Source organism: Ursus arctos, unplaced genomic scaffold (assembly GCF_023065955.2).
Source record: "Ursus arctos isolate Adak ecotype North America unplaced genomic scaffold, UrsArc2.0 scaffold_30, whole genome shotgun sequence".
NCBI lineage: Eukaryota > Metazoa > Chordata > Mammalia > Carnivora > Ursidae > Ursus > Ursus arctos.
Window position 1 is genome coordinate 36,170,654 of NW_026622986.1, and position 12,598 is coordinate 36,183,251.

General features: G+C 43.9%; 1 protein-coding gene across 22 annotated transcripts in view; it reads right to left on the reverse strand.

The window, feature by feature from the left end:
- Nucleotides 1-3,792: 3,792 nt before the first annotated feature.
- The window catches only part of ZMYND11 (zinc finger MYND-type containing 11), a 121,976-nt gene continuing 113,170 nt past the window's right edge, over nucleotides 3,793-12,598 (reverse strand). For all 22 annotated transcript variants that reach the window (XM_048219423.2, XM_048219421.2, XM_048219419.2 and 19 more), the window contains one exon: nucleotides 3,793-4,693. In XM_048219423.2, the coding sequence (XP_048075380.1) occupies nucleotides 4,571-4,693 (123 nt within the window). In that variant the 3' untranslated portion in view covers nucleotides 3,793-4,570. The remainder of the gene's footprint in view (nucleotides 4,694-12,598) is intronic.

Here is a 12,598-nt window from a genome sequence, read left to right on the forward strand (position 1 = left end):
TCCAGATGTTTTTGCAAATGTGGCAAGAAGGGATGGGTCAAGTTCTTTGCTCCACTGGTTCCACAGCCCACAGGGAGGTGTGTCTGTTACCAAGTGCACAGGTGGACAAGACTCTTCTGGGTCCTGGGCACAGGATGCTGGATCCCACAGCAACCATAAAGGCACTGTGGTTGGTGGGTAGATGCCTGATTCTATGTTGAACATCTTACCACGATGCTGACGTCAGTCTACTGTTCCTCTTCTTGTCCTGAACATAATCTCCCTCATATTTTTTTCTCATTAACAAACTTCTCAAGAGCAGTGTTCTCGGATCTTCTGTAGTCACTGTGCAGTTAACCCTTCGCTATTCTCTGGCACCTTGACAGCATCCCCTCTTCCTGTCCTTCGGCTTCCTTAACCAAATCAAATCTCTCTTATTACTCTCCATGACCCTTAACCCTGTAGACCTCTTTAGCAAAGCATTTTTTTCTAACTCTTCCTGATTTTAAAAGTAATATGCATGGTAAAAACAGAAAGGAGAAAAATGAGTCATCCCCAAATCGATACTGGGTCTTATGTAATGCCTTTCTTCTCTAACTCCTGCTCACCTTTCAAAATTCATCTTACAGATAAAATTTGTAAGACTTCCCTAATTCTTCTCCCTTCTAAATTTTGTGCTTTCTCTATATCCGATAGTCCTGTATTTTTCCCCCTCAATGCACCTAAGTCTGATTTATAAGTAGAATGTTATATGTATCTGATGCCCTCACTAGATCATAAACTATATGGGGACAGAAACGTCTATTCTGCTCATGATTATATACTCAGCATCTAATACAGATGCTGTAGAGCAAATAGTGGTTAAATGAACAAATTAATGATGTTTACACTGTCTTCTGAGTTCCCTTAGCGTCCTACACCTTCAGTTACATTCTGCCCTGTTCTTGGAAGATAGGGACTGTTACTATTGCACGACTTTACTAAGCCACCTACAGTCTTCACGGGGCTGACATTAGGAACATTATTCTCGACTTTGAGCAGCTCTGGGCCTCAGCTTTCTCTCCAGTGTGAGATTAAGAAGTGGGACTGGACAAAAGTTTTCAAACCACTCTGTAGAGCCATAGTGACCCCGAGGATCCCTTTCCAGGGCTGCCTGATTGAAATGTCATACTCTAAATCTCAGAAGCTGAAACAGACCAAGAGCCTACCCTCAGCTCAAACTCTGGCAAAAATGGATTCCTTCTCAGCTGCTGGGTGTCGAGTAGGCCCTTGAATATACACTTGCTTAATGAAGACTGCCTGTGGGTAAGGCAGGGAGGGGGGCATCACCTGCTAAGACAAAGGACTTTTTTGAGATTGCTCTGTCACCTGTGAATGAAATGTGCCTGGTCCAGATGAGGACGGCTAAAAGCCTAAAACACAACTGGATTTTGAAGACTTGGTACAAAGCAAGCATGTTAAATATCATTAATTGGTATATTAAATATTGAAATACTCGGACATATTAAGATGTATTACATTAAATGTCACCTGCTCCTTCTAACATGGCTACTAGAAAATTTAAGATTACCTATGTGCCCGACATTATAGGTTCGTCTGACAGTATTACTTCGTGGTTTTTATTTAGCGTGGTGGTTTTGTTAGTTTATGTGACCCTTCAAAACCCTCTCAGCTGTGATCCCTGACCAGCAGAGTCAACATCACTCAGAAGATTGTGAGAAATGGCAGAACACCAGCTCCACCAACCCCAGACTTACCAGGTCAGACTTTGCATTTTAGTTGGATTTCCAGGTGATCTGCGTGCACGAGTCTGCAAGGGTCTGATTTAGGTTACAGTCAACGGACCCCCACTGCCTCCCTGCCCATCACACTTCTGCCTGTCCAATCCCATGGATCAGGGATTCTTAACCTAAGGGACCAGGATCCTTCTAGGGTGTGGGGAGCCAGTAGATGGGCCCTGGGAATCTGTAAAATACTAACATTTTATGCAGCTTATTTTGTGAACATAGATGGCTTTTCATGAAAGGATGGCCACGTCACCAACAACACCTGGGAAGTGGTAAGCAGGGCAGATGTGCTGGGGATGGGTCCCAGCAATGTTCTAATAAGCTCTCCTGCGATCCTGACGTCCAAAGTCGAGAACCATAAGACAAGGTACTAATGAGGGCTATGCCGGGCACCGTGTGACAGTCTGGAGGGTGACACCAGCCTCCATAGATATGGGCATCATGGGATGGATTTGATGCAGGATGTGGTCAGTGTTCAGCCTAGCGTAAGGATTAAGAAAATTGGCTTTGGAGTCAGACCTAAATTTTTCAAGAAACCATGGAAAGGACTTTCAATCTTTTTGAGGACTGACGAAAGTCAACTCAAATGCTTAAGTGAATGATTAAGACCCTGCCTCCGCAGAAAGCTGAAATCACCAACGGGTAACCTACGGTAAGGTCACCATGTGAGAGCAAACCAATGTATTAAAGCCAGTTTTTTTTAAATACATTTATTAACCAATGTTAACACATTAAATGGATCTATATATTGCTAGTCAGAGCAGCTTACAAAATGCCAGAATGCATCATAGAACTGGACAGCCACAATGAGTAATTACAATGTGCATAGTGGCTAAGCTCAACACCTTGATATAGCTTTATGATTTGCAGAAAATTTTTAATAATGATTCCTAAAACAATCAGTTGTAATTTTACCTAAAACTTTTACAAAACCAGGCCACAATCTTTTTTAATTTTTTTTTTTTTTAACACACAGTTTTCACGCTGTAGTAACTTGGAAATGTGCAACCGGAGACAAAAAAGCCAAAGTAACACGAATCTTACGTTCATGCAGCTATCAGTTAAATAGTACATACTCTGGAATGATTTTACACCAAAAATATTTCCACAATAACTTGCTCTCATAGGGGTGGATCGAAGTTTTAAAACTTGAAAAACAATCAGAGAAGGTAAGTGTTCTGGGTTACAACGTCTCAGTCAGACCACGGCACTACGGCGACGCTGACGATCACACAGCAATGGCGGGGGGGGGGGGGGGGACGAGACGCCCAGTCGCTGCCTAATTCAGGCGCGGTGCTGAGTGGGCCGCCGGGCAGCAGCTTGTCGATTAACTCGTGTCACCACCTCAACAGCATCAAGACTGGATGGAGGATTATTTCACAGAAGACTTAGTTACATTTTCATCTTTAGAGTGACCCTGACAAACCTGGAGAAAACTTTTTAAAAGGTTTTCCTCCTGATTCGTTCACTTCCATGATGTGTGATTGCTTTAATAAATATCAAAGGTCTAAATAAATATTTACAAATTATTTCTCTAACCTTTAAAAGTAACTAAATGATAAATGGGAATTTGACTTGGTCTAAGATCAGTCTTCGAAAAAACAAATGGTAAGATTTAAAAAAAAAAGTAATTTAAGTTTTCCTGGCTGAATTTTATATATCTATGTATAAAAAAAATCATTCAACTATCGATCCATTCCTATTGGTAATGCTTCTTAATCCAGACATTCCGCAAAATACAGACTTTTTACAAATCACGGCATCTTTAATACAAGAAAATTAACATGCATTCTTCTTCATTCTGTGTACAGTGATGGAGTTCATGAGTAGGCAATTAGCCATTACTACAAACATAACGGCCTCTGTGAAGCTTAAGTGCTTTCTTTCCTTTTAGTATTAATTTACAATATATGAGGTGACACCAGATAATAGGCAATCAGATGATATTTGGGGAGGGAAGGGAAGCATTAAAGAAATTTGTACGCCTCATCTATAATTTCATGGATGGATAAAGGTAGTTTTTGGCTTTTTATTTTTTATCTTGTTACAAGCACTCATGTTAGGACAAAGATGAAATGTGCAAACTTTAAAATTTAAATATTCATTTTCTCTAAGATCCAGCTCAGTAAAAGATTACCCCAGTTCCCTGCAATTTTAAACTACAAGATCAAAGCTAATAATTTGTTATAAAAGTTATATATTGAAAAGAAATAATGAAAAACACAATTGGGAAATATTTAAGAAAAAATATGCAGGACTAGCACCTGCTGTGTCAACCCTGTTCCCTAAATTCAATCATATACCCACTGGCATAACCAATAGATAATGCCTTTAAACAGTAAAGGAAGCTGAACAAAACCAGCTCAACAAGGTTAAGAGATAAATTTCACATCAAGGTAGTATGTTTTATTTCTGAAACAGTTCTGTAGTTCTTACATTCAGATCTATTTTAAATGTGTCTTTGTTAAACCCACTTGTATTCACCTGTTGTTTTTTAAAGATCTGTTGTTTAAAGGTTAAAATCTCTGTAAAACCTAAAAATGTTTTAAAATTTGCTGAAAATGCAACAAATTCTCAATTAAAATTTATTTAAAATAATACCGTCCACTGATGTTACTTTTACCCCCTGAAAAACTCCGGAGGAGCATTAACAAAAGATTTAAACTACTGTGCAAAATTTCTTCACGAAAAGTGTTTAAAGGCTGGTGCAAAATGGGAAGCAAATTCTAAACAATTTTGGCTTCTTGGAAACAAAAACCGCTGTGTCTGAGAAGAGTGCGCGTGGTGGCCCGGGAGCCCTGCCTTCATCTTTTCCGGCGACAGGTGCGCTTGTGCTCAGCGTGCCAATGCTCCTGCTGGCACTTGATGGAGCAGTAGGACGTGTTCCAGCAGCAGTGGTACATGGCCTCCTCCTCACAGTTGTAGCACTGCGGGGAGAGACCAGCGTTAGACCTGCAGGCTCCCAAGCTCTGCTCGCAAACTTCAACTAGTGTGGCCAAGAACGCCAGAGTGTGTGCTCTGCACCGTGCCGAACGGCAGGGAGCAGTGGGGCCGTGGAAGCCGCAGCACTGACTCCATCAGCAGCAAGTGGGAACGTCCCGGGTGCATCAACATCTCACCTCTACTACTCATTCCCATCAGCATATAAATCTAAAGATGCAGAACGATGATGGCGGGAAGTACCACACATCTCTGCCCATGTGGACAACAACTGCATCGTAGAGCCTGTCTTAGTAACTACTTTACTTTGGAGTCCATTGAAGGTTTCCAACTTCTCGGGGAAGTTAGGGACAGTAAATTCTAATTTTGGTCAGTACCAGCTCTTAGCTGCGTCCCACCTCCAGCTTCATGGTGGGAGCTGTGTATATGCAAAACTAACCGCATCGAAGGGGAAGCTTAGAAAGTGGGCACACCCAAGGAGAGGCTCAGAAAACACTGCCTCAGACTGATTCTCAGCACAAAGCCTACAACAAAAGTCAGCAAACCTGAAAAGGAGGCTAGAGTTACCACATAGATTCAAATATCTAGCGTTCAGCCTCAATAACAAAAAAATTAAGGTATATAAAGAAATAGAAACATCCAAAGGGGGAACAAAAAACTGTCCCTGAAAAGGCCTAATAACAGATATCAAAGACTAAGAACTAAAGAGAGATGTGGAGAAATTTAATGGTGTGTGAACAAAATGGAAATACCACTAAAAAGAAACCAAAAAAAAAAAAAACAAAACAAAAAACATGGAGCTGAAAAGACCATTAACTGAAACACTGATACTCTAAAGACAAGAGCAGAAGACAGGACAAAAGACAAATGTGAGCAGAACCTGAGGGACTGGGGGACACTGTCCAATGTACCAAGATACATGTTCTGGGAATCTCACAGCAGGAGATAATGGCTGAAAATTCTCAATCTGATAGAAGCTGTGAACATGAATTCCAAGTCAAAGAGTCAGAGTCAATGAGACACACATCAAGACATGTTATCTCCAAACATTCGAAAGCCCAAGTTAAAAGAGAATCCCGGAAGCCTACAAGAGAAACCGCCACATGCAAAGGATCATCGATATGTTATCACCAGTTTTGTCATCAGAAACTCTGGAGGCCAGAAGGCAGTGGGCTATCTTCAAAGCGTCAATGCAGAATCCTATATTCAGCAAAACTGTCCTTCTAAACGTAAGGGATAAATTTTAAAATTCCCAGATACTCAAAAGCTGAGGGAACTTGTGACCTGCCCTGCAAGAAATGCTCAGGGGAGCCCGACAAGGTGAAGGGAAAGAACACTAGCCAATACCTTAAAGTTGTTCAGAGAAACAAATAGTATAAAGAAAATCTGTGAAATCTAGTGGGTTTTTTTGGTCAATTTTATTGATCCTTTCAATCTTTTTTTTTTTTAAGATTTATTTATTTATTTATTCGACAGAGATAGAGACAGCCAGCGAGAGAGGGAACACAAGCAGGGGGAGTGGGAGAGGAAGAAGCAGGCTCATAGCGGAGGAGCCTGATGTGGGGCTCGATCCCATAACGCCGGGATCACGCCCTGAGCCGAAGGCAGACGCTTAACCGCTGTGCCACCCAGGCGCCCCTATCCTTTCAATCTTTTAACTAGATGGACTCAGAAGAGAGAGGACTTGGGCACCAGGGTGGCTCAGGTCATGATCCCAGAGTCCTGGGATTAAGTCCCACATCAGGCTCCCTGCTCAGCAAGGAGTCTGCTTCTCCCTCTGCCTTTCACCCTGCTTGTGTGCTCTTTCTCTCAAGTAAATAAAATCTTTAACAAAATAAAGAGGACTTAAATTACTAAAATCAGAAATGAAAGTGGGGACCTTACTACCGATTCTACAGAAATATGAAGGATTTTAAGAAAGTACTATTAACTATTCCATATTAGAAAACTGAAGAAACTAAAATGTACAAATTCCCAGAAGAACAATACTTACCAAGGCTAACTCAAATTCTCTCAACACAAAAAGAGCCCTGGATTTGCTGGCTACTCTAGTAAATTCTAGCATATAGTTAAATAAGGACTAATAGCAATCCTTCCCAAACTTTCCCCAAACACTGTAGTACAGGAAATACTTCCTGCCTCATTCTGGGAGTCCAGCATAAGCCAACACCAAAGCCAGACAGAGACACTACAAGGAACAAAATCTATAGATCAGGTGCCTTAAGAACAGCGGGATAGGGGCGCCTGGGGGGCACAGCGGTTGAGCGTCTGCCTTCGGCTCAGGGCGTGATCCCGGCGTTGTGGGATCGAGCCCCACATCAGGCTCCTCCGCTATGAGCCTGCTTCTTCCTCTCCCGCTCCCCCTGCTTGTGTTCCCTCTCTCGCTGGCTGTCTCTATCTCTGTCAAATAAATAAATAAAATCTTAAAAAAGAAAAAAAATGAAATTAAAAAAAAAACAAAACAGCGGGATAGAACCCTCAACAAAATATTAGCAAACGGCACTTAGCAACATAGTAAGAGGATTCTACACCAGGACCATGTGGGACACTGTCCTATAATACGAGTGATTCAAAATATGAAAATCAGGGTAATATGCCACACCAACATGAGGGAGAAAAACCTACATGATCATCTCAACTGATGTAGAAAAAGCATCTGATAAAATGCAATACACCCTTTCATGATTAAAAAAAAAAACACTCAACAAACCAGGAATAGAAGGAAAGTGCCACAAACGAAAACCCACAACACACAGCACAGTGAGAGACTGAAAGTTTTCCTCTAAAATCAGGAATACGGCAAGAATGCACCCACTTTTACCACTTGTATTGAGCAAAGTACAGGAAGTTCTAGCCACCGCAACCAGGCAAACAAAAAAATAAAAATCCATACTTGAAGAAGTGAACTTATCTGTTTGTACATGATTTGATCTTTAGAGTTTTCTACATATAAGACTACAGAACAAAGCTATCAGGACAAGTGAATTCAGCAATGTAGCAGGACACACAAGTCATAAAATCAGCTGCATTTCTAACAGGAACAATGACCAATCTCAAAAGGAAAACTACAAAAACGATTCTGTTTAAAATCGCTCAAGGGCGCCTGGGTGGCTCAGTCGTTAAGCGTCTGCCTTCGGCTCAGGGCGTGATCCCGGCGTTCCGGGATCGAGTCCCACATCGGGCTCTTCTGATGGGAGCCTGCTTCTTCCTCTCCCAGGAGCCTGCTTCTTCCTCTCCCACTCCCCTGCTGTGTTCCCTCTCTCGCTGGCTCTCTGTCACATAAATAAATAAAATCTTAAAAAAAAAAATCGCTCAAAACATGGACGGCACTGGAGGAGATAATGCTAAGTGAAGTAAGTCAAGCAGAGAAAGACAACTATCATATGGTTTCTCTCATCTATGGAACATAAGAACTAGGAAGATCGGTAGCGGAAGAAAGGGATAACGAAAGGGGGGGGTAATCAGAAGGGGGAATGAAGCATGAGAGACTATGGACTCTGGGAAACAAACTGAGGGCTTCAGAGGGGAGGGCGGTGGGGGAATGGGACAGGCCGGTGATGGGTAGTGAGGAGGGCACGTATTGCATGGTGCACTGGGTGTTATACGCAACTAATGAATCATCAGAAACCAGGGATGTACTGTATGGTGACTAACATAATAAAACATAAAAAAAAAGTAAAATCGCTCAAAGAAGAATAAAATACATAGGAATTAACCATGGAGGGGAAAAGTCTGCACGACGAACACTACCAAACACTGAGAGGAATTCAAGACACGAACAAATGGAAACACACCTCGTTGGTGGGCTGGAGGATGTCATGCTGTGAAAATGTCAGTAGGACCCAACGCCATCTACGGATTCAGTGCAATCCCTACCGAAATCTCAATGAAACGTTCTTCAGATATAGGAAACCCATCCTAAAATTCGTGTGGAATCTCAATGGACCCCAAATAGCCAAAATAATCTTGAAGACAAGAAGAAACTGGAGGTCCCACACTTCCTCATTTCAAACCTACTACACGAAACTACAGTAACCAAACCACGGGGTACGGGGCATAAAGACAGACCGACGAGGGGAGGCAAACAGACAGCCCAGAAAGAAACCCTCACGTAGACAGTGAAAGGACTTTTGACGAGGATGCCAAGACCTCTCCATGGGGAACCGACAGTTTTTCAACAGACTGAGCTGGGAAAACCGCATCCCCACATGCAAAGGAGGAGGCTGACCCCCGATTAACTCAAAATGAATCAAAGACCTCAATGTAAGGCCTAAAACGACAAAACTCTTGGAAGAAAACGTGGGACGAAAGCTTCACGACACTGGATTTGGCAACGATTTCTTGCATGTGACCAAAGGCACAGGCAACAAAAGAAAATATAAAGTCGACCTCATAAAAATTCTAAAATGTTGAACATCAGGAGACACTGTCTACAGAGTAGACTGAGGAAAATATTTGTAAATCATACATCTGGAAAGCAACTGCTATCCAGAATATATACAAAACTTCTGACACTATCAAACAGCCTGACTCAGGAACGGGCAAAGAAGTTGAACAGACACGTCTCCAAACACGCAAGAATGGCCAACAAGCCCACGAGCAGATGCTCAAGGCCACTGAGCACCAGGGAAATGCAAATCAAAACCACAACGAGGTACCGCCTCACACCTGTCAGACGGCTAGACCCAGAAAGACGGGACACAACAGGTGTTGGCGGGGATGCGGAGAAAGGGGAATCTGCGCTGCCGGTGGGACGCAAGCCGGTGCAGCCACCGTGGAGACCAGTATGGAGGGTCCTCCACAAAACTAAAAATAGAACGGCCGTATGACCCCACACTCCACTTGTGGGTGCAAACCCCAAACCACTGAAAGCAGGGTCGGCAACAGCTCTGTCCGCCCAGGCTCGTACCAGCATCAGCCACGACAGCAAACGCACGGGGGCAACCCAAGTATCCATGGACGAGCACGTGGGTAACCACATGCAGGGTACAGCACATTCCGGGAGGCGGGCATCGTCCAGCCTTAAAGGACATCTTCCGTTTGCCACAACCTGGGTGAACCTCGTGGGCATCGTGCCGAGTGAGACGGTCAGGTGCAAAAAGACAGATACGTACGTTCGCACCAGACACACTGAGAACGGCCACGGCCATAAGGACCAAGCAGAGTGGCGGGCACCAGGTACGGCTTCAGATGTGCAAGGTTGTGACGGCTGCACAACGACATGAGTGTACTTAATCCCACTGAGGTGTTCACTTAAAATTCACCAGCTTCACCATTATTATGTGTATTTTAGCACAATTTTAAAAACGCAGCCTCACTCCTCCTTAGCCCCACCCCCACCCTGCTGCCCTTCACAGTCTCTGTGAGAAAACCGCCTAAACCCTATTCCAGTTATTCTCTCCTTTCAGCCAACACACGTGCATCACAGCTTCAGCTGCAGTCACTGATTCACCAGCGGCGTACGGCACCCCGCGCTCGTCACATCACCTGCCCCCTTCCCCCCAGCAGCCCTCAGTTTGTTTCCTACGATTGAGAGTCTCTTGGGGTTTGTCTCCGTCTCCACCTTATTTTCCCCTCCTTGCACTAACTATGTAAGAAACAGCCCTTTCTTTCTTAAACCCACGGCGATCAGTCACCCATACCTCTCCTGGGTCTCTCCGCTGGATGTGCTGTTACAAGGTCACTTACGACCCAAAACTAGTGCTCAGTTCTCAGCCTTCCTCTTACTTGGCAACAGCTGGAGATACGCTGGCTGTCACAACTGTGGCAGGGAGAAGCGGTGTTACCAGTGCCCGGGGACGGAGACATCTAGGGATACAGGGTGGCCCGCCCCGCCCCCAGGACCTTTGTGGTCCAAATGTTAGTAGTATTGAGGTTGAAAACGGGTCTACACACAGGTGAAGAATCCATGTATTGTGGACTGTCTGGACATGGACAAAGTACACACGACAGTCCCAAGCTGAGTTGGAAAATAAAGGTGGGATCCCAGACAGCCGTGGTGAGGGTGCAGGCACCAGCAAGGAGAGGACGCTGCGCCCGGCTATCCTTCAGCACTCGGGCACGGGCCAGGCAGGCAGGACAGCGCATGCGGACTTGGGAGTCCTGGGGTGGGACCAGAGAGAACAGCCTACAGATGGTACTAACATCCTACCTGCTAATTTTCTTCTTCTCTGGGTATGCTGTGCTTTCTTACCAAAATGAATCTTCTGAGATTTCTTGTAATCTTACTGCAGTTTCAGTAAAGTTGGAAACAGCTGAAATGCGTCCTGAGTTTGAATCTTGGGCGTGTGCTAATTAGTCATGAGTTGGGACCAAGGTTTTTAACTTAGCTTCCTCATTTTTAAACAGTATTTTAAGCAGCACCACCCTTTCTCTCAAGTATCCTGACATTTACTCACATGGATATATTTCAAGGGGTTACCATCCCTACTGTTCCTCAGTTGTAGCTCGTCGTAACATCTATTTTCCGGCACCTGCCACACCGCAGTACTTTCCTAAGACGTGATTGTAAGAACAGTTTAAAACCTTTTACCAGTGTACTAGAAATGACCTGACAAGCAGAGTGTTTTTAGACACTCTGTTTAATCTCATAAGCTTCAAATTTCTCATCTAAAAAAATGGGTAAATGGAAAGCAGTCCAGTACTGGTAAAAAAAAAAAAAAAAAAAAGAAAGAAAGAAAGAAAAAGAAAAACAGGTGCATAGATCAAGGGAATAGAACAGAACCCAGAAATGAACCCACATGTATATGGTCAATTAACTTACAACAAAGGAGGCAAGAATACAGAATGGGGAAAAAGGCAGTCTCCTCCATAAATGGCAGTGGGAAAACCGGGCAGCCACATTCAGCAGAATGAAATCAGACTACTTTCACTGTAGTTAACTCTGACCAGACTAAAGTTAACTCGAATGGAATGTAAGACCTGAAAACATAAACTTCTAGAAGAAAATAAGCAGTAGATTCCTTCACATCACTCTTGGCAATGATTTTCTGGATGTGACACCAAAAGCAAAAGCAACAACAGCAAAAATATACAAGTGGGACCATATCGAACTAACAGCTTCTGCACAGCAAAGGAAATAATAAAACGAAAAGGCAACCTAGGTAATGGGAGAAAATACTTGCAAATCCTGTATCTGATATAAGTGGTTCACGTCCCAAATAAACAATTCCTACAACTCAACAGAAAAAAACCACCTGATTCTAAAAATGTGCAAAGGGCCTGCATAGATCTTTCTCCAAAGACGACATCCAGAATCATGAAAAGAGGCTCAACCTCACTCGTCATCAGGGAAATGCAAATCAAACCACAATGAGATCACCTCACACCTGTCAGAGCAGCCAAAATCAACAACACAGGAAAAGACAGGAGCTGGCGAGGACGCGGAGAGAGGGGAACCCTGTGCACTGTTGGTGGGAACGCAAACTGGTGCAGCCACTGTGGAAACCAGTATGGAGCTTCCTCAGAAAGTGACCAAGAGAGTAATTCCACTGCTGGGTATGTGTTCAAAGGAAATGAAACGAGGACACGGAAAAGATAATGGGCACCCCACGTTCACCCCCGCATATTCACTAGAGCACACAACCGGAGCGTCCGTCGGCGGATGAGTGGACAAAGAGGGTGCGGTTTGTACACATACCCGGTGGAGAGGGAAACCCCGCGGTTGTGACGGGCCGAGACGCGCAGAGGGAGGGCAGCGCTGACAGGTGGCATCAGGTCTGCCAGCTCGGCTTCGGCGGCCGCACAGCTGGGAAACGCTAAAGCAGCAGTGTTCTCGTTCCCTGCGACAGCCGCCTCGTCCCACTTCTTCGATTCTTTAGTAAACTTACAGGGGTTTCTTCCCTTAAGTCTAGCGCCCGCTTTCTAGCTTTCTCTCGTCTTTGTGTGAAGAC